Source organism: Trichomonas vaginalis, chromosome I, assembly GCF_026262505.1.
Source record: "Trichomonas vaginalis G3 chromosome I, whole genome shotgun sequence".
Lineage (NCBI taxonomy): Eukaryota > Parabasalia > Trichomonadida > Trichomonadidae > Trichomonas > Trichomonas vaginalis.
Window position 1 is genome coordinate 18,756,027 of NC_067203.1, and position 27,256 is coordinate 18,783,282.

The window sequence follows — 27,256 nt, forward strand, 5'->3', positions numbered from 1 at the left end:
TAAGCAATTTCTTTGTGTGAAAATGCTATTTGATTGATTAACAGATTGAATATTGACTTTAACTAATAAACATACAAAAATGTCATTGAGTTTAGAATAATTCTCTTTGGTTCATGAAATTGAAGAATCTCATTCAAAATCATCGATAAAAGGCATCCAAAGATGTGTTTTAGCTTTATTGTGTAGTGTATTTTATTTATGATCAATAAAATTGATTTTATTCATATTATTCAAATATTGTCATTTCAAATTGATTATTTTGCCATTTTATTTCTGGATTTCAAATTATATTAGTATATAAATGAATAAAGCTACAGATTTTATCTTTTTGCAAAAATAATTTAGATATAAAACTAGTTTATGAAATTTTGATCTCATATGTAGATTTAGAAAACCATATACTTATATGTTTTGGTGTGCCCCTACTAAAATTCAAAGTATTATTTTATCAATATTAATAATGCAGAATTTATGATGAATTTGAAAGCAATTCTAATGAATTACTAAAAATAATGTATATTCACTGATATAATTTTTCCAAATTTTTTTTATTTTCTTCAATTTGATGTAAATTTTTTCAAATTTCATATTAAATCTTAAAATTTCAAATATTTTTGGAGATTTTTGTCTGTCTTATTTTAATCCTTATTAATCTATTATTGCATTTTCACTATCAAATTGGGAATTCCTCTATTCAATTATCATAATTTGTTATATCACAGTATTAGATACGATACTAAGCATAAATAACAAAGTATATGAAAATCTAAACTATAAATAACGTAATTATCGGGGAAAATTTCCATAAGATTGTGTTGTTTGTTATAATGAACATCACACATTTTAACAAACATGCACATAATAGATTTTCAAACGGAATTTTGAATAAGGTGAATGTTCCTTATTGTAATCCATTGAATGAAGCCTTAAATCATATAAAATCGCAAATCTTAAAACTTATATCATTCGATTAAACTAATAATTTCATCGGAAATTCCACATACATGGAGATTTACCATCAATGACACAAGATATTATACAATAATCGATTTATTTTTCAAATTCAATAATTTATTAACACAAAGAACAATAAATCTATAGGCAATTGTAATTTCAAGTACTAGCAACTACGAATTATATTTCCATTTAATTCGAATTCATATAAATATATAATAGAAATCACTCAAATTGAACAGGTTCGATTTTAAATGCGTTTTTTCAATTTACATACAAAGGTAAAATACAAATTGCATAGATCATACTTTGATTACGTTGATATAAAAAGGCAAGATTATTAAATTTGGATGTATATCCTTATTATTTCCAAAATTATAATGTAGTTTTATTTTTACATTGTTTGCTGAATAAACAATACTTTTTAGGTAATAATATTTATTTTTTTTGTAATTGAGACATTTTGGAATAATTACATTAGAATATCTAATGCTTAACTATAAATATATTTATTCCCGTTCTAATCTAACTAATAGACTATTTCATTCCATAACTTTGATATTCAATACAATTTATAAGCATTTAAAGCGTTATCACAATATAAATGAGTTTTAATATATAATATTTATCTATTTGTATACTATTACACAATAAAAAAGCATTTTTGGTGGAAATGAAATACATTATACTTAAATGAATAAATTTAATCATTAATACAGGATAGATTTGCAATAAGTGTACTAATATATACAACATATTGAAGAATTGCATAATATTTATATAATAATCAATAATCAATTTTTATATAATCTTCAGACTTCATCATCAAGATAAAGTATGATAGTATGGAGTATGCTCTGATGAGTGGTATACATAGAAGTCCCAGATAATGATTTTTCTCAAAAAAGCGTCACTTTTGGTGAAATTTTGGTCTTGGTCACGCCCGTAACAAAAATTTTGGTCTTCCCTCTTTCTTTGGTATTAAAAGAACTTGTTTGTTACCATGAATACATTTTTCATTGACGTTTGCACCATTGTATTAAGAATTAGACTATTTCTTCTCAATATTCTTGATACAATATCTATCTGAGTTAAGTTTTGTTCTTAAATAAATGAAGCAGGCAACTATTCCGTGATCGCAATTCAATTCTATTTTTGAATCATTAAAATAAATGTAATTTCATATTTCCATTCATCACTATGGAACTTAAATTGCATATATCTCCAATAAATTCCCTAAAATTTTGATGTCTTTTTCACTGGCAAATTATTGAATGGTTTACGTACTTTAGATGTCCGATGCAGACTCTTCAGCCGATACCGAACCCCCCTGTAGTGGCTCTACCACTGACAATAAATCGATAACTATCTGCAACACTGATTTCATTACATCAGGAGAGAAATATTACGGCTGTCTTAAGTATCATCCAATGCATTTTCATTCTGAAGTCCGTCGCCCAAAAGCACCATTCAACCCACGAGTTTTTGATTGGTCGATTGCAAACAAAAATTTTTCAAAACTTGTGGTGGATAACAATAAATACGCACAATTTCGTGCGAACTTTAGCTAAATCCATAAGGAGTACATTCTGTACTTCTTCTTCTATCAATACATAGCTATCATTAACTTCAGGCGAATAAAGATATTGTTCTTTGTTCATATTTTTTGAATTTTTTTACAATCACTATAAGAATCATTATACATATCATTATAAAATCAGAATTCTAATTTGTAAAACATCAATTTCATATTTTTTATTTTTAGGGGGTATCACCATAAAAGTTACCATAATAAATATAAAAAAAATTATGTCAAGACGTTCTACAATTGTAGGAGATATTAGGATGTCAATAGGTGTTGTTGAACAGCAAGATATCATGATGTCTTATATGTCACGTGATATTAAGCTTGAAACTTTTTCTCCTTTTCTTCATCTTCCACCAGCAGAACTTGTTTGTAAAAACTTGCACTCATCAAAATGCTACTCTGGTCTACCTATGTTTCTCGTAGTTTCTGTTACAAATTGCAAACCAGTGAAAATTCAAAAGGCATCTGTAAAAATAAAAGGAAAGCAAGATAAGAAAGTGATTTTCAAACACGAATCTCCACCGACTGACATAGCTCCTCATGAAACTATGAATGTTCAAATCAATTTTATCCCACAAACAGAAACAATTATCAGAATTGAAGCAAATTTAGTCTATTACGTAGAAAACTCAAAATATTCATATGATGATAAAGCATCAATACAAGTATTACCTATGACAACTATTAAATACTCATTACTTCCAAATCCAAAAATGATTCAGGTGTTTATAAAGAATTTGTACACAAAGCCGATCTCAAACATATCCTTATTAACTGATGGTGGCGATCAATATAAGATTCCTATCTCAATTAGCCCTCAAAACGAATATGCTGATATAATGACACTAACGAGGCCTCATACAAATCTAATGCTTTCGTTTGCAACTTCTTCTTCAAGAAATGTCGTAACTTATACACATTTTCCGAATACAAAAGACGAAAAAGCAGAAATTCCGATTAAATTAATAATTAACAACGTTCCAAATGAAATTCCTGTAATGAAAACATTTAACTGTACATTGGAACTCACTAATCTTACTCAAACAGCAATTTCTGGCAGGCTTCAGGTTGCTGAATTAAATGATTCTATAATTGCTCATGGAAACAATGATTTGAGCTTCACAAATGTTCAGCCAAACAAATCTATTAGTATTCCAATAGAATTCGTTGCTTTAAAGCAAGGAACGTATTGTTTGCCTTCTTTTGATTGTTTCTACAACGATTCTAAGCACACAAGAATCAAAACTGATAACGGATGTATTGTTTTAGGAAATGCGATTTAGTTTTTCTCTTTGTTTTGTAAAAAATTAATTTTTTTTTTTTGTTGATTCATCAGAAATAGAAAGAATTATATTTGCAACATAGTAAAGTTTAGTGGAAATAATTGATATGCTTATACACAAGGTGATTTTAAACACGAATTTATGAAATATTGAAATTATTTGATAATGAAAATTACACAACTTATTCATGCTAGTGGAAATAAATGCCTTTCTTTTTGAAGACTTTTAAGATTATCAATGCTATTCATGACAACATGTTCATGGTATGATTATTCTTAACATAAAATTTGATACTATAGAATGGATAAGAGCCATATCAATATAAATAGGTAGAGCTGAAGCCTGCGCAATTTAAAGATATCTGTTAGGGAAAAAATTTCGGAATAGAAAATAAAAAATGGTTCTAATCCAGTTAAATAATCGAACACTCCAGAGGGTTAATGATTACAATGCACAAGACAAGATTACACTAACGATTAACAATATCGAAATCGTATTTAACAAAGCATTTGCAATTGCAATTTCAAATTTAATATATTCTCAGTATCTTTTAGATAAAAATATTGATAAAATTGATATAAGTCCTGATGTTGTTTCTGATGATACATATAATGTATTAAAAGATTTCCTTCAATATAGAATTACTGAAATCGAAGTTAATGAAACAGTAATGAAAGATCTTTTTCAAATCGGATTGTCACTTGAAATCGAAGAATTAACTGATTTATATAAAACTAATGTAATTGATAAAATGAAAATAGATAACACAAATTGCATTAAATTACTTGAATTTTATATGAATGTTTCCTCAGATGAGAAATCTATTGAATGTATTGACTTCATTGCCGAACATTTCTACGAAATCGATCAAAATCAACTCAAAATAGTTCCTAAAAAGTTTGGAATTGATGTTTTTAAGCAAATACTTAGCAACAAAAAACTTCAAATCACAGATGAAGATTCTCTAGCTAAACTCATTATTTCTCTTGCAAGGGAAGATATTGTTTTCAGTTCATTAGTTGAATTCATTTATTTTGAGTTTTGCAGCGAAGAAATAATCAGAGAAATGAAAGATTTCGTTTCTTCTGATAACTATCAAGATGTTGTAAAATTCCTTGTTGACTCTATTATAAGATCAAGAGATCCTAAAAATCAAGATAGAGTATTTATGAAAGAAGATACAAACTATTTTGAAAGCGGTAATGTCGTAATGTCTGCTTCTTCTACAAGCTATGGATCTGTGGAATTGATTAACAAATATAGAACTGATACTTATTTTAAAACTCACAATGAACCGAATTCATGGGTTGAATTGAAACTAAAACAAGATCTTTTAATTCAACCAACAAGTTATATTGTTAGAACGGCACCCGACTATGGATCCTTTGTTAGCAGACTTCAATCATGGAAAGTTGAAGGATTAACTATTAATGGTGAAACAAAAGTTATTCACGAAGTCTCTAATTCTCTATTAAATCAAGGTGAAATTCGCAAATATAATATTACTTCTAATGATAAATTTGCCTCATTCAAACTAATTCAAACCGGCAAAAACAGTAGTAATTTGGATAACTTACTAATTGATGTTTTTGATTTTTCCGGAAAAGTGTTTAATAAAAAATAAAACAATAATGTTAAGGGATTATTTAAACTTATAAGACTTTAATTCAATTTTTTTGACGACTTTCACATCAATCTTCATTGAAAATAAATTTTATACTACCGAACTGAATGACATGACACCATGGCGTCAACGCAACCTTAAGCTCGCTTCTAAAGTCATTGGATGTCTCTAAATCTTTATATTTCTATTCACACTATAGGTCTGTGTTAAACTTCGAATACATCATCTGGTTAGAACCTTTAAATTTACTGCCCAAGCTAATTATGGTTCATTCTTTCATCAAGTTTCTATTATCTTTAATTAAGCGAATTTGTCTTTCATAAGAATAAAAAAAATTAGAAATACATTCTATGAAAAGATTTTATTTCCTATAAATATAATAGATAAAAGAATAGAATATATATAGATATATAAACAAGAATAATAACAATAAAATAAATATATATAAAACAAATAAACAAATAAAGTTAAACAGAAAAAGGGAATTTCATTTCAGATTTGAGGAAAACAGTATTTGTAAATGCAGATTTTTGTTCAAACTTTTTGACATATTCCAAAATCTTCTGTTTCTTCGCATCATACTTAACAGGGAACTTATCAACTGTCTTCTTTAAGAAATTGATCAAATCCATTCTATCGAAGATACTTTTCGCGTATTGTTCATCCAGAGAATGAACGTTATTCAAAACATCAGCTGCAACTTCAATAATACTTGGATACATCATGTCCTTGTTGTTCAACATGTCATTGATAGCACTAACAAGTTCATTTGTCATGTCTGGTTGGAATTTTGCAAAATTGCAGTGCTTGATAAATTTCAATGAATGATAAACGATTTTGGGGTCGTCACTATTTATTTGGGGGATAATTATCGTCTTTATATCATGAATTTGCACTGAACCTTCCATGTAAGTGACTAAGACTGTGAGTGTGTCAAGGATCTCTTCCTTCCGAGAGAGCTCGTTGACCATCTTCTGCATAAGGCAGGAAACAATAACTGATGGCTGCTGAAGACGAACACGAGCTTTCACGGCGTTTTTAATGATAGTGTTCGGAGATAATGAGTCTGGAATGGAGGAACTGCAGAAATATTGGACGAAAGGAAGGAAAACGGTGTTCTCTTCAAGCTTCTTGCAACCGGTTTGATGTGAGGACATGGCAGAGATTAATCTGACAGAACAATCTCTGTATTTGTCGTCCATTAGATCTCGTGCGAGTAAATGGATCGTGGAATCCATGTAGAGATCTTTCTTCTTGCAGAACTCTTCGTTGGCTGTTAATGCCGTAAGAATTTGAAGTTGTTGCTCGTCATGGTCTTTGATTTCAAATAATGCCGTCATTAAGTCTTCGTGGTCGGCCATTTCGAGGGCTGCTTCTGGGATTTGCGCAATACAGAACATAACGGCAAGAGGTGGAGTGACTCTATCGGACGATTTGAGCTTTTCTTCGAGAATCTTGAAAAAGCCATCGATTTTCCAGAGTTGTGAGATTGTTTCTCCTTTGCACTTGAAAAGGAAATCAACAAGATTGTGGCTGCCGGCCTTTGGATGAGCTTTTAACATAGATAAGATTAATAATGGATAATTTGACTCATCGGACAAACTATCGAGGTCACTAATGAAGGTCTTCTGCATCTTATCATCAACATAAGACAGGAGGGGATAGAATTTGGAGATGTCTGAACGATCAATATTCGAACTTACGTAACTAAACAAGGTAATAAGAGTCTGGAAATTTTTGGGAGCTTCCAGGTTGTCGGTATGTTTAACAACATAGTCGACAACTGTTGGTAATTTATGACCAATAATTTCTTTGTACTCTTGCAGCTGTTCGTACTCGAATCTGAAGATAACACGGAATATACATAGTCTGTGGTTCTTGATTTCATCTTCCTTTATGTCCTTTGGAGGGTCTTTTTGCAATAAACTAATAATTTTAGGAAGAAGGTCTATATAATTGGACAAAACACCATTAGGCATGCGAACCAAGAACCAGAGTGTACCGTACTTCAAGTATTCGTTGGATTCGATCGTATATCTCAACATTTTTGTTGCACCTGATTCGAGAAATCGGATCCAATCAGTTGTTTGGTCAAGTATATTAGAAGCAAGTAGCAAAACTGAATCGAAATTCTCCGACCTGCATTGAACGATATCATCTAAAATATTTACATTTCGCATGATTTCTACAACATGAGCGTCAATGTGTTGGGCAATAAACTTCAAAACGCTTCCGAAATATGTGTTCGTTACATGTTTTAATACATCAATTGCGTAATTTTCGTTGATAGGAGGACATCTTATTTCCTTCTTGATCATTGTGTAGTCCAAGTCATCGCTATCTGGGAATTTGATCAATCCGTCCTCAAACTGTTTGACAATTTGATGAAATTCAGGACGCTCGGTAGGATCCTTCGACCAGCATGTAGTAATGAGCTTAACCAGACCTGGAGAAGCTGAATCGGGTATAGGAAGTCGCCAACCGAAAGTTACGACGTGTTCATAAATTTTATCAAGAACTTTGTCGTTGAAAGGGACTTCTCCGGTAAGCATCTCCCATACAACGATCGCGTAAGAGTAAACATCGACTTTGCTTGTGTATGCGGTGTGAACTAACATCTCTGGAGCTGAATAATGAGGAGTTCCGACGGATTCGTTCATTTGGTTCTCAACGTGGCCGGAAAGACCAAAATCTGCAATAACAGCGTTGTTTTTATCGTCTAAAAGAATATTTAATGTCTTCAAATCTCGATGAACAATTTTTTGGGCGTGGAGATACTCCATACCTAAAGCAATCTGGTATGCGATCTTTGTAAGTTCCGTTGGTTGTAATGCTGGGAGCTGATTTGTCTTTTGTCGATGAAGACGATCAAATAAAGACCTTCCTGAGCAAAATCGAGTAATAATGCAGTACGGTTCGTGAATTTGAGCACCAACTAATTCTAGAATGCATGGATGATGGAGTTTCTTCATTAATGTGATCTCATCCCAAATTGATTGCCATGCTTTGGGACTGAGCTTGTCGTATCTGATTTTTTTGACAGCAACAAACTCTGAGGTACGTTTCAATGTTGCTTTTGAGACAGTTCCGAATCCGCCGGCACCTAAATGATTATCATTCGGATTTAGAGTATAATCGAGATCTGATTCGTTTAAATTTATGTCTTCGTATGAATTTTGTATTAATGCTTCGAAATTTGATTTCTGACCTTCAATTTCTGTGATTTTTTGAATTTGATTTTGTATTTGATTTTTTAATGCAAGATTTTGATCCGAATTACCTAACTCTTTGAGTATTTGATTAAGTTTCTTGCGTATCTTCGATAAATCTGATTTTTTATTTATATTTAGTTGTTCTTGTTTGATTTCGATAGCCTTTTCAACGCCAAGTTTATTACATGCCGACATAAATGAAGTTAAAAAGATTTCTTGAAAATTTCCTATTTCCGCTTGATCCCAATTTGATATATACGTACGCCATTGATTTGGCTTACAACTTTCTAAAGACCGATTAAATTCTTCTATTAGACTTATAATATCCTCGAAGATTTTCGTATAATCTTTAGGTAGTTTTATATTTTTATTTTCCCTTAGATAATTTATCAGTGATTGCATATGTTGGCAGTTATATGCACTTGAAGCTCGAAAAATAACACACTCTTTCGCTGTGTTTTTCGTTCTTTCGACAACATTATCTAAAGTTTTAAGTATATCCTCAAGCGACATTAACTTGTCACTTTTGGAGTATTCAAATTAAATTCGATAAATTTATGAGTATATTTATTAAATTTGGCGAGTAGTACTAATTCACAAAAGAATTTATTCTCAAAATCTCTGAAATTCATTAATTTAGAAAGATCAATTGATTTGATGCATATATAACTAAGATATAAGATATTGATTAAGGTTTATAAGTTGAAAAACGGGGTTCTACTTGATAATATGGGTATCAAAATGCTATAGATCAACTCATTTTTAATTATAGCATTTTGATGACTTCACAATTCAAAACATTTCGATATTGCAGTATTAAAATCACATTCTTGATATAACTTGACTTTGCACTATGTGAAATAAGAAGTTCAACTGTTTCATTTTTGTTAGTGTGTGCTGCCTTATGAAGTGCGGTTTCTCCATTTTATCTTTTTCATTAATATATTAAAAAGAGTTGCCTTATGAAGAGTAGTTTCTCCATTTCTTTGAAATCACTTGACATTTCTAATTTGATTCCATATTCTTTTAAAGCATGCAATTACACATCTTTCTCATGATAATAATCAAATGTGATTTTTGCAATTTCCAATTATGACTTGAGTGGTAAATATTTGAATTAATCAAGTTTGTTTTGATTATCTTGTCAATCGAGACTAATTCTTCTTCTTTTTCCGTTTTAAATATTGTATTTATTTCTTCTTGTCAAATCACTGCATGTTGAGCATTGATTAGTCATTTCAATGGAAATGATTATATTGGATTCAATTGATGTGCGCCATTATTCACAAAATAATCATATCCTGGAGAATTCACGCTTATTTGACATTTTTTGGAGGTTTCTTAATCTTATAATTTTGGGCAAAAGTGTGAATTGACTAATAAATCTAGTTTACTGGCTTTTTGCCAAATGAAATGTCTCTATAACTCATTAAGAGATGTGAAAGGCCAAGTTATTCATAGTGAAAACAAAAAAAATCAAAAATTGTCAAAAAATTTATTAAAAATAAACGAAACACTAATATTTTATTCTAACATATGTTTAAAATGTAACTAATACATGGTAATTTAGTGAGGATGGCCAATAATAACTAAAATGTGAATCTGTAATTTTGCGAGAAGACAAGTTAATAAAATGGATATACGAATATGACTTATGAGGTATTAAACTAAATTGTTCGATTGATTCATAAAAAAAAATTATTCTGAAAATTTCGTAAGATTATAATAGTAATAAATTGTTTCATAACGATATATCATGTTATAATTGTAATAACGATGGTATGATGAAAGAAATCGATAAACGTCTTAAATATATCTAAAATAAGTCAAAATTAGATTTGGAATCATTCCATGTTTTGTAATTTTAAACGGGTGTAAAACCACGTCCGTATGGTTTGACTGTTCCGACTCCTATTTGAAGTTTATTTGATTTAAATTGTTGGACTGTGATTTCTGGTAATTGAACTGCTTCTACTGTCGAGACATTACATCCTCTCATCACCATTAAACCAATTCTCTTTGGCTCTCTTTGCTGATTATCTTGTGGAATTTCTTCAACTTGTCTTAATACTAAATTCATGTGTTCATCGTAATTCATTAATATACCTTGAAATGATAGACCTTCAACTGTTGTTACAGTTACGAGACCATTTAATAGGCGCTGAAGATTCCGAACTTGAGACTCCATTAAAATTATAGGGGGAAGAAATAGTTAATTATGGGAGAAATACAAAAATCTCATTATCATGGATTTCATAAAGACTTCTGATAACCATTTGATAAAATAGCTCAATTCTGATTAAATGGATATAAAATTCAAACAAAAAATTAAAAAAAAATTAAAATCAAGATAAAATCTGACTTTTACCTCGGTCTTACAATTCCTTCTTCAACCTTACATTGCTGGCCTTTATATATTGGAGGCGGAGAATGAATCGCTGCATTTTTAGCTTCAACTGTTTCAAATTCGATATAAACTGTTCCGTACGTAAAATATTTATTTCTAACTGGACCATATTTCTGGAAAATTTGAGTAACTTCCTGACCACTATATGTTTTGGTTAAATCAGTAATAGTAATAGATCTTGATGGATCCAATGTATCAGGTCTGCTCTTTTTAGATGAATCTATGCGTGAGGGTTGATATGGCGTACTTTGTGGTCGAATTGGCGGTGATGGTTGTACTGCTGGGGCAGATTGTGGAATAAATGTATGCTGTGGTATTCCTTGCACTTGCATTGGGTGCATCTGCTCTGCTCCATACAATTGTACATCGATATTTTTATAACAAAAATATACATCATTAATAATAAACCATTTTCCTGAAAAGCGTTGTAAAACAAATTCTTGTGTAAAGAAGAATTCATATGATTGAGTATTCGGCTTGACAATTCCGTATACAGTTATTAATAAGTTATCATTACAAGTTGAATCGGAATAAGATAAAACTTTCAACACTCCTGAAATAAATTCGTCTGGGCAAACTTCTTTTGCTGGTTCATTGGCAATTTTAAAACTTATTGAAGAAATTGGTGATAATCTACTGATTTTTGCATGAGAATTATAAAATTTTTTAACTGAAATGTAGTTCTGAACTACCATAGAATAGTATGTTGTTACGAATTGCGAAGCAACATCTTTGATATGGCTCATTCAGATTAAAAAAAGATTCTCCAAAAAAAAATTGCACTAGCTCTGCTCAATTTGAGGTAACGTTTGGTGTTACCCCCTAATATAAATTAGCCACATTCCTAAATGTAATTATGACATTAATATTGCAGTCCTTCATCCACCTTGGATTTTAAAATTCAAGACGACTAGATCAAATTTTATTGTTCCAATTTACTGGTGCAATACGCCGATAAATTTATTATTTTATCGTTTAGAAGTGAAGGAAAAAAAAATATGAAACCATCTGCTATTGCAATTCTGGAGGAAAGAGGATGTGAAATTCCTAAAGAAGCTCCTCCAAGTGAAGCAGTTAATACAAAGAACCCTGTAAATACAGATGGTCCAATGAAAAATTTCAATTCTATTCACATTGTACAAGCTTGCAATGAACAATCAAATCCTCAATCTAAAGAAGATAAATACATACATTTACGTCAATATTATGTAAATCAAGTAAAGGGTGAAACAAGAAAGCAAATCCTCGATAAAAAAGCAGATGAAATTCGCAAAATATTACTAAAAGGATCACCAGAACAAATCGAGCAGCTTTACTTAAATCGTCATAAATGGCGCCAAGCAATTCATGAATTTCGAAACGATGATAAACCTATTTGCAAGGTAGAAAATTGTATCAACGTAGTAGTTCCTGGTTGTGAGTACTGCATTAATCATATCAATTTGGATCCAAATCAAAAATTATTTGTTATTTGCGAAAAATGTCATAGACCGCATCCTGTATGCTCCGAATGTTTCACATGCAAATAGATATTTTAATGTTTTGTAAAAATAAATACACTTTGTTTATTTACTTATATGCCTAAGTTATATTTTTCCTTCACTCATTACTCACATTAATAATATTTTCATTACTTTATACATCATGTTTAGAATTAAATTTTCAAATAAATTTCATTACATTTGTTGAAATTTTAAAAATTATTTTAAAATTGATATCATTTTTGATGAATCTAAGGAAATTTTAAGTAAGTGTTTATTTTGGAAGCAATTTCTTGATGAAAAATTCTCCCAAAAAAAATCAAAAATTTGATTTTGATTTTAATTTTTACAATTCTTTTCCTGTTTTTTAGGAAAATGAAAAATTTTTGGAAAAATTAGATCATATAATATCATCAAAAATAACTAAAGAATGATGTCAGCTCGATTCTATCTCAAAACATTCACTATTTCCAAAATTACTATCATTTTTTTGTAAAGTAACTCAAAGGTTTTTACCATGGATATATTAATTGATTTCCGGAAGTTACTTTTGACAGGCAAAAAGTCAGGCGTTCATAATGTAATAGAGTATATAGAGAAAAATCTTATCAATGCCGAATATTCCAAATTTATTGTCACCGAAGTACTTCATGTTTCAACCATTCGTCCATTTTTCACAGAATTTTTAGCAGAAATTATCATTGAAGCATCAAAAATCCCATATTTATTAACATTGAAAACAGATTTACTAAATTATGTCGAATACATTCATGGCCCACTAATAAGAATGCTTTATGACAGAAAATACTACTCTCTTGATGACTTACAAGTTTTATTTTCCTCAAAAAAGGAATTAACTGCGTTTTTTGCTCCAGAATTACATTTCACACTTGAAGATTTCCAATCAATACCACAATTACAAGGTTTGAGCGGTAGTTTTTCACAACTAGAGAACAATGAATGGGAAATGTTCAAAGAAATGATTAATTTAGGATATGTCCAGAATACGATTGGTTTTGCCATGAAATACGATGACCCATCCTTAATATCCGAATTTATTCTCAATGATTTCGATATAAAAGGTAGTACCGGTCCTTCTCTTCATGAAACTCTTGGAGGCTTCAATTTGACATTAATAAATGCAGCTGCTTTATATGCTTCTCCAAATTGCTTCAAAGAATTGATAATGAATGGCGTAGAACTTAAAGAAGAGACTTGTGAATATGCGGTTCTCGGAGGAGACAAAGAAATCATCAATACATGTTTAAAGAAGTTCCCAAAGAGCAAAAAGTTTATTCCTGCTGCAATCAAAGGAAATCAAAATAATATTTTGATTGAACTTGTCAACAACGGCTTTTCTGTTAGTACAAATGTATATTTCATCATTGAAGCTCACAATTATTTCGCTTTGGATTATCTTTTGAACAAAAAATTAGTTGATCCAGATTCTCGTTCAATTCAAATGAGTAATAAGCTTGCTGAACAGAATAATAACTTTGAGCTGTTTGGAGTTTTGAAGAAACTAACTGCTCTTCCAAAACTAAAATCAAAATAGATTTTTTTATTTTAACTTGAACATTAGTTACCAATGGAAAACAATAGTTTTAATCGACTTAAGTTAAGTTGAAAGACGTTATTTATCAATTTCAAACTATCAGTTAATATCTTTGCTGAATTCTTGGTTTTTATTTATTAGTTTGTCCATTCGACGCTTGGTTCAGCAAAAATAAATAATACTTTGATCAGAATTGACTGTAAAAGGCTACAAAGCAGATTTGGCCGAGTAGATTTATTAAAACTCGGAAGAATTAACCGCAATTTTTGTTCTTTGAAGTAAATATAAACATTTTGAAAAGAATTTGCTCGAAAATTTTATATCGGGATTTCTCGAATTTTTTTTTTCTCCAAAATTTTCGCAAAAACATCATATGGAAGCAACAGCATCTCAGCGTGATACATTTTATAGAGCTGCAAAGCAAGAAGGCTGGCGTGCTAGATCAGCTTTTAAGCTTATTCAAGTAGCCGACCATTTCAGATTATTCGATAATGTTACAAGAGTTGTAGACTTGTGTGCAGCTCCTGGTTCATGGTCACAAGTATGTGCCCAAAAACTATCAAAAGTACCGAACAGTGCTATCGTTGCTGTGGATCTTCAGCCAATGGCACCAATTCCTGGAGTTATTCAAATTCGTGGAGATATTACATCAAAAGAAACAGCACAACAAGTTATTGATGCTATGAATGGCAAAAAGGCTGATCTTGTTATTAGCGATGGCGCACCTGATGTAACAGGATTACATGATCTTGATGAATACATGCAAAGCCAGCTTGTCTTCTCAGCCTTCAATATTGCTTGCTTTATGCTTCGTGAAGGCGGTACTTTCATGGCAAAAATTTTTACAGGAAGAGATATTCAAGATCTTTATTCATCACTTTCTCCTTTCTTCGAAACTGTTACAGCAATGAAACCAAGAGCATCCCGCGTTGCATCTCTTGAATCTTTCGTCGTTTGCCAAGGATTTAGATTACCTGAGGGATATACACCAATCTTAACATCGGATCCACAAACAGATTTCGAAGCTACATCACCTTTGTCTCCGTCTTTTGTGGCATTTGGTGATCTTTCTGGATTTGACAAAGCAAAAGACAAAATAGAATGGTAATAAAGAATAGAACTGTTTATTTTATTGAAATAATTACTTTTTTACATTAATATCATATGAAATTACTAAATTCCGAAAAATTTCAATTTGATTTCGAGAAAAATTTCTCTCAATTAATGTTAATTATATCACATAAGGTAAAAACACATGTTTAAACAAGTAAATTTTAAAGACAAAACAACAATAACAAAAATAATTTAATCAAACATCTATTTTTCTTGATCTGGGAATGTTTCTAACTTCATTGTTTCTGGAAGCCTGTCTGGGAATGCTTTGCGCCCGTATTTATTAGTACTTTCCGTTCCAAGCCAAAATCTGGTATGAACCATCTGATCATAGCGTTTGTAGTCAAGAGTATTGAGTGACTTAGCTTTCTTTTCAGGAAGAGGCTCTCCATTTGCTTTGGCAAGAAATTCTTCAAAAGAATTTTCTTTTTCTAATTGTTCTCTGTATTTGTTTCCTGGATCATGTAATCCTTTAACAGAATATCTAAGTAATTCTATATGTCCAGACTCTCTATCGGAGTTCACTGGCACTGGATGTTTTGTAAGTTCGTCAATATTTTTATATTTTGCTTCAAGGTACTTCTCGTAATTCTCTTTCTCGAGTGCTTGATTGATCCTCCTCTGTAATGGTATGGCATAGTGTTCATCATAATCTTGTGAATAAATTATACTTTTAACTTTGTGCGAGCGATCGTACATTTCTAATTTTTCGTTTAACTTATCGACTAGTACTTTATCTGCTTCGATTTTTTGTGAATATGAGCGCGTTTGCTGTTTTCTTGGCGAAGGTTTGAGTAAATCTTCTCTTGTTGAGCGTACAAACTCTTGAGATACAGCAACTTTAGTACCACGTTCTGGTGCAAAACGAGGATTGACTCTTGGAGTAAGATCTGGTTCTGTAATCATAAGTTACGGAGGTAAATCACGTGCAGAGAAAACTTTAGGTGTGGGACCAACTAAGAGAGTGTTAATTTCAGGTATTTCGGTATGTTTAATGACTGAATCAGTTGGGGAATCCATATCAATAATTATTTGAAAATTGACTAACGTAAATTTCTTACATTCTTGCAATATTTGAGCGCTAGAGTAAGGAAAACAACATCAACATTATGAAAACTATGCAGCGGTAATCAAGAAAATATTGAACACGAAGTATTTGTCGAACTAAACTCAAAATATTTTCTTTTGATCAAATTTCATTTTTTAATTTCTCCAATAATGATAATTTCAACTGTTATAAACATAAAATGTCTAAATATAAGTATATCTAACAAATATAGCTTTGCTTGAATAATGATTTGGTATCTAATAATATTTCCGAATTTGAATGAAAATATTATGAATATTGTAATGTTTACACGGAATTATTTTTGAATCATTAATATAAAATGTTTGCATTGCTAGTGAATCATTTAAGATGTGAATCTCCAAAAATAGGTTTCATGACAACAGCACAACTTACAAATATATATTCAGATGCACATTTAAGCATGACAACAGAAAATACAGGTTTAGCAAATGAAATTCCAAAAATATATTCTTCTCTTCCAACGTATGAAGATGGATGGCTTTGGATAATTGAGCCTCCAATCGAAAATATTTCAAAAGGACAAGACGTCGTTAAATGCAATGAATCTATTGCTCTCGTTAATTCTATAACACATAACTTTGTTTCAATTAAGCTCAACAAAGAAGTAGTTCCTACAGTAGGGAATATGGGCGCAAGCAGCAAATGGAAATTAATTTGTGATAATTCTGACGTCTTAAAGCAAGATCTCGAGTTTCAACTCTACAACGAACAACATAAATGCTATCTTACATCAAATTTCAGCTTACTTTCCGATACAGAACCAAATAAATTTAAAATCACATGCAAAGAACAAAATAAATATAGTATCTGGGCAATTAAGGAAGGCGTTTTCTTCTTAGAACCAAAGCCCGTCCAAAAACAAGAAAATGAATATGATGATGACGAATTATAGAAAATTTGCTATTTTTATTACTATTATTTTGCTTTATTTACTATTTTACTAGTGTTTTTAAATATTAAACATATTCTTTATTAACTCTTTATCGATTTCTAAATTCTATCGAAACAGAAACAAACTTGCACGAGAATTCTCTCATATTATCTCATTTTCAATTGAGTTCTCTCGTTAAGAAGCTTTGGTAGCCAAAAAAAGCCTTTTTGGAATAATTTTTTTTAAAATTCAATGATTTGTGAACATTATTTGGACCAATTGATAACCTATCAAATTCACATTTGTTGCACTATATTTAAAATTATCTTACGACTTTTGTTGTAATTTTTTGCCAACTTTTTTTGACTTTAGTTCACAAATGAGTCAAGAAATCATTATAAATTATGAGTATATTGAAGTTCATATCAAGGATTACATGAATGATTACAGATTCTTTAATATTTTTGATATAGATGTTATCAAAATTATATTGAAACATTCAAATTTAACTTTATTCGACTTTAATAGACTTTTGGAAAACTCTGCTTCTTCCATAAAAGCAAATCAATTATATAATTGTATTCGTGGAACGAATGTTGATGTTCATACTTATCAAGATGCAATATCAGCATTGAAATCGATTTATAAGCATTTAAAATTAAGTATACTTAATGGAATTATCTCTATTTTAGATAATACAGAAAAGGAAATGTCACAAACAATTGAAAAACAGCATGATGAGATTAATAATATTACATCTCAAACTCAAAGCCCCGAAAAAGAAATTCAATCACTTAACCCACAAATAACTAATGAAGTTAATTCTAAATTATTAACAAGAATCAATTCGTTGAAAACTACCAATGATTTTAAAGAAGTTTATCAATTCCTAAATGAACTTTCAGAAAATGGATATCAACAGATAATGATGAATGCCTATGAAGCAGGTCTTACCCAAATTAAAAATAAACATAAAAGAGATGCTCTTCTTGAAGCCTCCATGAAAGGAAATCTCAGACTTATTAAATCACTTATCGCAAGTGGCTGCAATAAAGAAACTTTGGATAAAAACAAAAAAACACCACTAATTATTGCATCAGAAAGAGGTCATCTTGAAGTTGTTAAGTATCTCATATCAATTGGAGCAAATAAAGAGGCATCAGATAATTATGGCTATTCATCGTTAGCCTATTCTGCTTCAAACGGCAATCTTGAAATAGTTAAGTATCTTATCTCAGAAGGAGTAAATAAAGAATCTAAAATTAATAATGGAGCTATACCACTTATTTTGGCATCAATAAAAGGCAAACTTGAAGTAGTTAAATATTTTATTTCTAATGGAGCTAATAAAGAAGCAAAAACCAATGATGGATACACTTCGCTCATTTATTCAATAGTCAATAATCATCTTGATGTGGTTAAATACTTAATATCTGTTGGAGTTAATGTAAACCCAAAGAATAAAGACGATTTAAATCCTCTTTCTTATGCAAGAGGCAAAGTAAGAGAATTCCTTATATCAGTTGGAGCAAAATAATTCATTCAATATAAACACTGTTCAGCATTAGAATTGTAAATGATCATTAGTAAGAAAATTATACTTTTATTGTGAATTTTATCTCATAAAGCTTTTTTGAAATCTCTGAATCATTCTTTACCGGTGTCCTAGACTGATCAACTCTCTATTTACAAAGTTACATTTTTTTCTATAGTTTCGTTGTTTCCAGTTGAAACGTAATAAAACTACCATTTAAGTCTGAAAAATGCATGTATTAAGCGTTAGTTAGAGCAGCACAAAAACTGAATAATCTATTGAATTAAAAAAAATTTGAAATCTTATTATCCATATTTTTGTGAATTTTCTTATGATCAAAATCCATCAAAACATTTTTATCATAATTATCATTGAAATGGCTTCTGATACGATCAGCGTATTGATTTATAAAACAAAACAAAAAAAAATAAATGGATGAAACAACTTTGAATCAATTGATCGAATTCTATGAATCTGGCGAACAAGAAAAGATTGAATATGTTTTCCAGTTCTTACAAAATGTACAATTTGATTCAAGTGTTGGAAATACTATAGTTAACAAGATTTATACTGAAGGAATGTCTGAATTGCGAATTCTTCTATGCTTATCAATATTAAAAAGCTATAGAGTACCTTTAGAAAACCCTTTTGCACTACTTCCTCTCCTTTTATCAAGCAATTCTTCAATAGTTTCGATGGCCTCATTAATTATATCAAATTTCATAATTACAGAAGAGCAAGTTAAAGCTCTTTTGTCATTAGATTCTCAATATTATAATGGCTGTATCTCAATTATAAACCATTGCATAGATAATCAAATATATTCACCAGTCATAGTCGAATTTTTAATAAACGTGTTCAACAGTTCATCAGACCTTGAAATAAAAGTCAATGTAGCGAGTACATTATCCGATATTTTAATCAAAACAAAAATTTGCGATGAAAACTTAACAAACTTTTACAAAGAGTGCTTACAACAAGAAATTTCTAATGAAAACCTTCCAATATTGAACGCATTATTGCCCGGTACATCATTTTCCATGTTTAAAGGAGACGCTTTCAATCTTTTACTGAATCACTTTTCTTTCGTTGCTCAAATGTGTCCTCTTCCTCATATCGAATACAACGGCGTTACACTTTCTTCATTCTCACAAAGTTTGGCTTTAGAATTAAAGCGTTTACTTTTTCCTGAAGACTTTCACAGTCCATATGAGCAAGAAGGAGAAGAAGAAGAATATCTTTATCAAGAATTTACAGATGGTGACTTCATCTTTGATTCTGAGCTTCTTGTCCGTTCATGTATCAGCCACTGTTTACTTGATGACGACAAAATCGAAACATTTTCTAATGATTTGAGTTCATACATTGAATTCATTACTGATGAAGATTCTATTCGTTCATTATGTGTTAAAATGCTAAGTAAGAATTCCTTGTTACAAACAGCCGTTGATGTTTGCAAAGAAACAATGTATCTTTCAGAGTTACATGAAGAAGCATCACTTTTCATTCTTACAGGTATCCTTACTCATGACAACCCATATGTTATTGACTGTCCTATTCCACAATCAAATGAATTTGCTCTTGCGCAGTACTTCAATTACGTGATTGAGTACGAGTCCGATGTTTCACCAACAATTGTTTCAGAAGCACTTGACGACGAATACTCATTCATTGTTTATCTTAATGTTTGTTTTACTCTTTCACAGATTGAACGTGTTTTTCCTGATTCAACTATTTTAGCTGTTGAACGCGTTATTTATATGATCAACGTTCTTGGCGACAACAGCAACAACGAATTCATGACTGACATTCTTTCCCGTCTTGTCAGACATTCGCCAATTAGTTTTGCCGATGTTTTAGATGATTTTTTGTCTACACTTGTTGGTCTTTTAGAACAATTTTACATGAATCACACATTGTATGGTAGCATTGTTTTGTGTTTTGGAGCATTGTCTAAAGTTCCAGAATTCCACAGTTATGTTGTCAACAGTGTTTGTCCAGTTGTTCTTAGTCTTCTTTCAGACTCAACGTCAGTCCGCTGTGGTATTGACATGTGTGTTTCATTACTTACAAACAAGAACTCACTTGATCAACTTGAAAGTATTCAAGAATCTGTTTCATCTATTTGTAATGCTTTCTTCAGTGCACTTGAAAGTATCGAACTTGACAAGTATCTTGGTGAGAAGATTTCCAAAATCATGTTTTTCTTCTCTAAAGTTAGTTGTAGCGATGAAGTCTATGATACATGTCTTTGGTTGTTACGTAACATGGATCCACTTTTTTTCAAATGTTTTTGTTCTGTTTTAGTTGTTTTCATTTCAACACGTGGTTTTGATGCAGCTATTGACGTCTTCAACATTCTTTCAGAACGTCTTCATAGTGAACATTCTAACATCCTTTCACAAATTGCATGTTGTCTTTTCTCAGTTCTCTCTCTGAACGACAAAGACTCAGTTGTATCTCATCTTTCAAGTCTTATTCCAGATCTTTTGAATCTTTTCATCGACAAAGCTCTTTCATTTAATTTTATATCATCATTTGACCTCAAACTCATGTGTTTTGGTCTTTTTGTTTTCCACGATGTTGATACACGTATCATTTGTGCATGCATCAGTCTTCTTGAACAAAGCACAGATTACGAACAAGGCAAAACATACTCATTCTGCAACAATGATCCATTATACTTCTCTCACCCTCTTAAGAACGAACCTGTTTTAGATAGCATTCATCGCCTTTTCCCAGACACATCTATCTTAGACTCCGATGCACAATCAATGATCAAACGAATTGAAGAACACAACCAATAAAATATTCATTTTTTTGTTTTTATCATGTAAATATGAACTTGTTATATATTTTATCAATATTTATATGTATTATGAATCTTAATCTTAGTCTTGCAATTAAAGCAAATACAACCACAATTGTCAAGCTTTAAGTAGAGCATGGAGTTAATTCTAACATGAAACATATTCTCTTTCTTTTCATGTTTATTATTGCATTATAACATTTTCTCGAACTTAATGAATGCCATCTTAGTCTTGGGGATTTAGATCTTTTTAAAAAGACTATAGGGTAATGAGATATTGACAATAGAGCTAAGATTATCAAATATTTTTTTGAGAGTGCGTCTATACATTGAAATAAGATATAGTTATCTGCATATTATTCAAGAATAAACACATTTAAATTTGAAGTTTTTTTTAATGTCAACACACTTAAATATGAAGATGGTGATATGTCTCGACAAAGATAATCGTCATCCATAATATTTCAACGATAATTTCTCATATTATATTGTATTCACTTTATTTAAGCAATCACATGCCTGAAATTGCAGAGAGAGACTTTACCAATATTACATATCCTAGAATACAGATAAAATGGTGAAATATAGAAAAATCATTAGCTGATAAAAAAATCAAATTACTTTATAGCCAACTCAATTTGTTTATTTTCATATCTGTTTTTAAATATCAAATCCAACCAATTCATTATCATAAATAATTTCAAAAATAGTGTCTGTATGTGCTCTCAATTTGGGAGGTTTTTTCCAATGGACGAGAACTCAGAGTGCCACGCTCGGCTCTCTTGGTTCTCAAGGTCCCCGGACGTTCGGCAACGAGTATTTCATCCAGGCTTGCGTCATCCTTCGAGATTGAATACAAAACCCAAAGCTTGGATTAGACCTCCTGACCAAAATCCAGATATTCAATTAAAACTAGCACACAACAGATTTACATCTCATGCTCAAATGCTCATGCAATTATCAGACGCCAAAAATATATTTTCACGACAACTTCCTAATATGGGCTCTGCATACATTGCCCGATTAGTTTTTGATGTCGAAGCCGAGACCGTAATGGTTATGCATCGTGGCAGGGTCATGGGCGGTATATGTTCTCGATTATTTATGAAAGAAGAATTTGTTGAAATCGTTTTTTGTGCGGTCGATTGCACACTTCAATCACGTGGCTACGGTAGAATTGCCATGAATTTCTTGAAAGATGTTTTACAAACTCACGAACTCTACGATATTTTAACTTGTGCAGATAACGAAGCTGTTACTTATTTCAAGAAGCAAGGATTCAACAGCAAAGAAATTTTGATAGATCCTAAGCGCTGGGTTGGCTGCATTAAAGACTACGAAGGCATTACTCTTGTTCATTGTCACATAGCTCCAGATATCGACTATTCTAAGATGCCACAAGTCATTGCCAAGCAGATCAGTCTGTTGTCCAAGAAAACAGGCATCAAAGTTAACCAAATGCCGCGTGAATTTGATTTTACATGGAATGGTTATCCACAACGACCAACATTTATTTCGATTCCGATACCGAAACTGCTCAAGAATGCAATAAACGCGAAGCCACCAGAAGATTATGATAAAAAAATGGAGACATTCAGAGCAAAATGCATCAAAATATTACAAGAGCTTAAAGCGGACAAAAGGTTCGGTCTTACATTCATCAGACCAGTTACAGAAGAAATTGCTCCAGGATACTTCGCAAAAATACCAAAACCAATGGATTTTCTTACAATCGAGAAACGCTTAGCCAAATTCCCAGATTATTATAAATCTCCTTATCTACTAGCTAAAGATATCCAACTAATGTGCATAAACTGCCAGAGATTCAACGCTCCAGATACAATTTTCTTCAAGCAGGCCAATGAAGCCATGTCTGCTTTCATAGAGTTATATAATCAGGAGTTCCCTGATTATCCACTTGACGCTGAGCTTAGTGTCCTCCCTCCGCCACCTCCGCCTCAGAAGTCATCGAAATAAATAGATACTATCATGTTTGAACCAAATATATATTTGTTTTTTGTATTCATTTAAAATTAATTTGAATAATACAAGATTTTTTCCGAAATTAATATTGTATAAACATAGTTTATGATAATTTTCTTTCAATATTACCATATAAATCATCTTGCCTTTCTAAATATATGATATTTGGTCACATGTTCAATTAGAAAATTTAATCTTTCAACGATATTTACGAAAAATATAAGATTTCACGAACCCATATTTATAAAAATAAATTAATTACTTGATGCACTTAATAATATATCACTCCATAATATCAGAAATCAATGAAATAAATTTTGTCATGAATTTGAAATCGGTTCTTAGGGCCAATTTTCTAAATTTAAAACCAACACATGTTTGTAATCAATATGCATTAAAAATATTTGAGATTCAATTAAACGATAAGGGGATTGACTGCTCAATTCAATTTTGATAATAACCACATCCAAATATCATGTAAAAGGTATCAAAGAGAAAATTTGTTTATAATAATATTTATTAATTCAGAGGGCAGCCGATCAAAATTTGAGCTCAATTCAATGCGCCACGTGAGGCGGCTTTCGCTACCAGCAAGCCTCAACAGCCCTCGCCTCGTGACAATTGATGACACACACCAAGCCAAAGTCAAAAAGATTAACCAATATCTTTGTTTGTGCAAACTTGGCTCAGGTGCATCATCAAAAGTTTATTTAGCACAAGATACAGTCACAAACGAATACTATGCTCTTAAGATGTTCAAAACCTCCGAATTATCCAAGACAGGAAATGGTTTACAAACTCTTGAGCGAGAAATTCGCAATATGAGGTTAGTAAAACACAAAAACATTATTCGTATGAAAGAAGCTTTACATTCAAAAGATGAAGGCATTGCCTGCATTGTTTTTGAATGGGCAGATTGCGGAAGTATAGAAAATTTAATAGAACGTGGATTTATTCTTGACGAACGCGTTATCTCACGTATTTTCTACCAGATTGTTACAGGGTTGCAGTTTCTTCACGATCAAGGAATTGTTCATCAGGATATTAAGCCATCAAATGTACTTATTTTTTCTGACGGCTCTGTGAAAATCTCAGATTTTGGAATCGGACATCGTTTCCAATCGGCAGATACTGTTGTTGGAACTCCGGCATATCAAGCTCCAGAAGTTTTTGGCAGCGAAGAAGAGCCAGAGGAAGAGAACCTTGACGAAGAGCCACTGGATCCGTGCAAGGAAGACGTCTGGAGCCTAGGAATATCACTTTACCAGACAAAATTCTTAAGGTTACCATATACAGGAGCAAACGTATACGAAATAGCAAGCATGATAAGAACTACAGATCTAGAGATCCCACCTGATGTTTCTCCAGAGCTCAAAGACTTGATTACGCACATGCTTACAGTTGATCCCATGAAACGATACTCTTTACATGAAGTTGCTGCCCACCCATTCATTCAGAGAGGTGAGAAGCCTATTCCGTTGCCGATTAGGAAGAAACCTCCGCCAAAACCTTCCCCAGAATTTGCTATTCATAACATTAGTGCTGTTGTATGCGATGACGGTTACTCTTTCGGCTATGAAGAGGCAAACCGTTGGTGGTGCCCTCCAAGGACACTATCCCGCAATTAATATTTTTTTTTATTTTAAAATACGGACTGCTTATTTTTATTCTCATTTGTTTTTAATCCAAGGCATTATTTTTATGCCTTGTTACTAAACAATAATTAGTTTTACTTAATTACTCTCTATTTTGTTTAGTCTTCCAAAAAAGTATTTTTTTTTCACAGACTTTCGATCAAGAGCAGTCTTTCCATTTTTATCCTTTGCTTCATTATCAGCTCCAATAAAGATAAGATATTCAAAAACTTCAAGATGACCATAGAGTGATGCAAGAATGAGTGGAGTAGATCCAAAATTATCCTTTGCTTCTTTATCAGCTCCAATAAAGATAAGTTAATTAACAGCTTCAAGATGACCTTCAGTTGATGCAATCCTGAGTGCTAAACCTAAAGAATTTCTGGCCTATGGGAAGCTGTCGCCTTACACTTTTAGTGTAGTCGCAATCTCGCTTCGATAAAATGCGAGCACGCTAAAAGTGTAAATTTACAACAATAATTTTGCCAAAGTAATTATCAAAACTCTACAAAGCTTAGTAGCTTTTCATGTACACTCAATACCTGTGAATATATTACCGGCCAAATCCTAAGGTTTCCGTATAATTTGAAGACGAACAAAAAGTTAGAATCCGAGCCCAGAACTTAGCACAAATGATTGCTTGGACAATAGGTTTAAATGAACCCAAGTAAAAAAAATCGTGCCAATATTTATATATAGCGCAAAATTTTTATTAACAACTAATATACATAAACACAAAAACAATATAGGTCAATCAGATGAAAATTGAGACAAATCAATTTTCTCTGAAGTATATTTTCCATTGAAATTTGATGGAATCAAATGAACATCGTGAATAGGGAGGTTCTTTATTTGGAGAGATCTGTTGGCCGCTTTCTCCCAATTGACACTCTTGAAATAAGCAGATTCTTTTATTTGCTGGACAGAAAACCTTTCTTTTGGATCTTTTTTGAGAACATTTCGTAAAAGTTCCGAAAGATCTTTATTGAAATTCTGCGGGATTTTTAATTCTTCTTCTACTATAGCTTTCATGGTTTTCTCTTTGATATCTCGTGAAAAAGGGTTATATCCGAAGTTGATTTCGAACAATAAAATTCCGAAAGCCCAAATATCTACTTTGTTTGAATATAACTGGTGTTTGATCATTTCAGGGGCCATATATGAAGATGTACCACATATTTCCGTACTAGTTTCCGAAATGGTCGATAAACCAAAATCTGATAATTTTATGTGGCCAGATGAGTTAATCAGTATGTTTTCTGGTTTCAAATCTCTATATATTATACCATTAGAGTGTAAAAACTCTAAAGCAATAACGAGTTCGGACATTATTATTAAAATATCTTCATTTGATCGATTTATTACTCTGTTCATCCAGAAGTATAAATCGCCTCCTGATATGTATTCTAAACATAACGAGTATCTTTTGCTATTCTCTACTACTCCCTTTTTAGAAATAATCATTGGGTGTTTGAACTCGTTTAGTATTTTATTTTCGACATAGAGTGCTTTCATTGAACTGGAATTATTCTTGTTTGCTGTTTTTAAAACAACTAATTCGTTTGTTTGAGTATTTTGAGCTAGATAAACTTCAGAGCTATAGCCTGATCCGATTTTGCATATAAACAAGTAAATTTTATAATTGTCGGTAATTCCCAGTTGTTCAAGTATTGTTTTGAATGAAAATTGGAACTCTTTTATTATGGTTTCATTTTTTGAACAAAATATCAATGGTTGGTTATTCATAAATACGACATTCAACGATCCATTGTCGAGTTCTGATATTGAAACGGCATTTTTCATCGGAATTTCTAATTCGTTATTTTGATTATTTTCGTCTTTGCTTAATATAAAGGATTTGTCATCAAAATACACCTTTCTTCTCATCCACATCCCTTTAACTGAGCCTTTTTTACTCAGCCATCCTTCAAACATTCGATAAATAGAGTGAGAATGAGAATTTGTGAAAAAAAATTTACAATTGACAGTTGGTGTAAGGCGGATCATAAGGTTATTTTTAAAGAATAATGGTTGAGGAATATAATAACATACCTGTTGGATTAAGGGTTTCGTTTTGCGAAAAAAACGTACAATACGCAATTTCGCTAAAAAAACATT

At 31.4% G+C, this 27,256-nt stretch overlaps 14 protein-coding genes across 14 annotated transcripts; 10 read left to right on the forward strand and 4 right to left on the reverse strand.

Annotated features, from left to right (window-relative positions):
• Nucleotides 1-2,756: 2,756 nt before the first annotated feature.
• TVAGG3_1009700 (uncharacterized protein) lies at nt 2,757-4,130 on the forward strand (the record flags this gene model as incomplete). Its single annotated transcript, XM_001330724.1, has 1 exon — nt 2,764-3,825. One exon carries the CDS (start codon nt 2,764-2,766, stop codon nt 3,823-3,825), a length of 1,062 nt encoding a protein of 353 aa, XP_001330760.1.
• A 92-nt stretch (nt 4,131-4,222) lies between these two features.
• On the forward strand, nt 4,223-5,449 carry TVAGG3_1009710 (protein ubiquitination; the record flags this gene model as incomplete). The annotated part of the gene is made up of 1 exon (XM_001330725.1): nt 4,223-5,449. One exon carries the CDS (start codon nt 4,223-4,225, stop codon nt 5,447-5,449), a length of 1,227 nt encoding a protein of 408 aa, XP_001330761.1.
• A 467-nt stretch (nt 5,450-5,916) lies between these two features.
• TVAGG3_1009720 (protein kinase protein) lies at nt 5,917-8,856 on the reverse strand (the record flags this gene model as incomplete). Its single annotated transcript, XM_001330726.1, has 1 exon — nt 5,917-8,856. One exon carries the CDS (start codon nt 8,854-8,856, stop codon nt 5,917-5,919), a length of 2,940 nt encoding a protein of 979 aa, XP_001330762.1.
• Nucleotides 8,857-10,183: 1,327 nt separating this feature from the next.
• On the reverse strand, nt 10,184-11,847 carry TVAGG3_1009730 (Ras GTPase-activating protein-binding protein family; the record flags this gene model as incomplete). Its single annotated transcript, XM_001330728.1, has 1 exon — nt 11,026-11,814. The coding sequence occupies one exon, from the start codon at nt 11,812-11,814 to the stop codon at nt 11,026-11,028; it is 789 nt and encodes a 262-aa protein (XP_001330764.1).
• Nucleotides 11,848-12,056: 209 nt separating this feature from the next.
• TVAGG3_1009740 (uncharacterized protein) lies at nt 12,057-12,697 on the forward strand (the record flags this gene model as incomplete). Its single annotated transcript, XM_001330729.1, has 1 exon — nt 12,067-12,597. One exon carries the CDS (start codon nt 12,067-12,069, stop codon nt 12,595-12,597), a length of 531 nt encoding a protein of 176 aa, XP_001330765.1.
• A 369-nt stretch (nt 12,698-13,066) lies between these two features.
• TVAGG3_1009750 (spectrin binding) lies at nt 13,067-14,104 on the forward strand (the record flags this gene model as incomplete). Its single annotated transcript, XM_001330730.1, has 1 exon — nt 13,067-14,104. The coding sequence occupies one exon, from the start codon at nt 13,067-13,069 to the stop codon at nt 14,102-14,104; it is 1,038 nt and encodes a 345-aa protein (XP_001330766.1).
• A 373-nt stretch (nt 14,105-14,477) lies between these two features.
• Nucleotides 14,478-15,212, forward strand: TVAGG3_1009760 (tRNA methyltransferase protein; the record flags this gene model as incomplete). The annotated part of the gene is made up of 1 exon (XM_001330731.1): nt 14,478-15,212. The coding sequence occupies one exon, from the start codon at nt 14,478-14,480 to the stop codon at nt 15,210-15,212; it is 735 nt and encodes a 244-aa protein (XP_001330767.1).
• Nucleotides 15,213-15,421: 209 nt separating this feature from the next.
• TVAGG3_1009770 (uncharacterized protein) lies at nt 15,422-16,123 on the reverse strand (the record flags this gene model as incomplete). Its single annotated transcript, XM_001330732.1, has 1 exon — nt 15,422-16,123. One exon carries the CDS (start codon nt 16,121-16,123, stop codon nt 15,422-15,424), a length of 702 nt encoding a protein of 233 aa, XP_001330768.1.
• Nucleotides 16,124-16,605: 482 nt separating this feature from the next.
• TVAGG3_1009780 (uncharacterized protein) lies at nt 16,606-17,528 on the forward strand (the record flags this gene model as incomplete). The annotated part of the gene is made up of 1 exon (XM_001330733.2): nt 16,606-17,199. One exon carries the CDS (start codon nt 16,606-16,608, stop codon nt 17,197-17,199), a length of 594 nt encoding a protein of 197 aa, XP_001330769.1.
• A 29-nt stretch (nt 17,529-17,557) lies between these two features.
• Nucleotides 17,558-18,715, forward strand: TVAGG3_1009790 (protein ubiquitination; the record flags this gene model as incomplete). Its single annotated transcript, XM_001330734.1, has 1 exon — nt 17,558-18,715. One exon carries the CDS (start codon nt 17,558-17,560, stop codon nt 18,713-18,715), a length of 1,158 nt encoding a protein of 385 aa, XP_001330770.1.
• Nucleotides 18,716-19,122: 407 nt separating this feature from the next.
• Nucleotides 19,123-21,557, forward strand: TVAGG3_1009800 (armadillo (ARM) repeat-containing protein family; the record flags this gene model as incomplete). The annotated part of the gene is made up of 1 exon (XM_001330735.1): nt 19,144-21,519. The coding sequence occupies one exon, from the start codon at nt 19,144-19,146 to the stop codon at nt 21,517-21,519; it is 2,376 nt and encodes a 791-aa protein (XP_001330771.1).
• Nucleotides 21,558-22,258: 701 nt separating this feature from the next.
• On the forward strand, nt 22,259-23,554 carry TVAGG3_1009810 (histone acetyltransferase protein; the record flags this gene model as incomplete). Its single annotated transcript, XM_001330736.1, has 1 exon — nt 22,269-23,498. The coding sequence occupies one exon, from the start codon at nt 22,269-22,271 to the stop codon at nt 23,496-23,498; it is 1,230 nt and encodes a 409-aa protein (XP_001330772.1).
• A 510-nt stretch (nt 23,555-24,064) lies between these two features.
• Nucleotides 24,065-25,237, forward strand: TVAGG3_1009820 (protein serine/threonine kinase protein; the record flags this gene model as incomplete). Its single annotated transcript, XM_001330737.2, has 1 exon — nt 24,065-25,132. One exon carries the CDS (start codon nt 24,065-24,067, stop codon nt 25,130-25,132), a length of 1,068 nt encoding a protein of 355 aa, XP_001330773.1.
• Nucleotides 25,238-25,888: 651 nt separating this feature from the next.
• On the reverse strand, nt 25,889-27,073 carry TVAGG3_1009830 (cAMP-dependent protein kinase protein; the record flags this gene model as incomplete). The annotated part of the gene is made up of 1 exon (XM_001330738.1): nt 25,889-27,073. One exon carries the CDS (start codon nt 27,071-27,073, stop codon nt 25,889-25,891), a length of 1,185 nt encoding a protein of 394 aa, XP_001330774.1.
• Nucleotides 27,074-27,256: the final 183 nt, after the last annotated feature.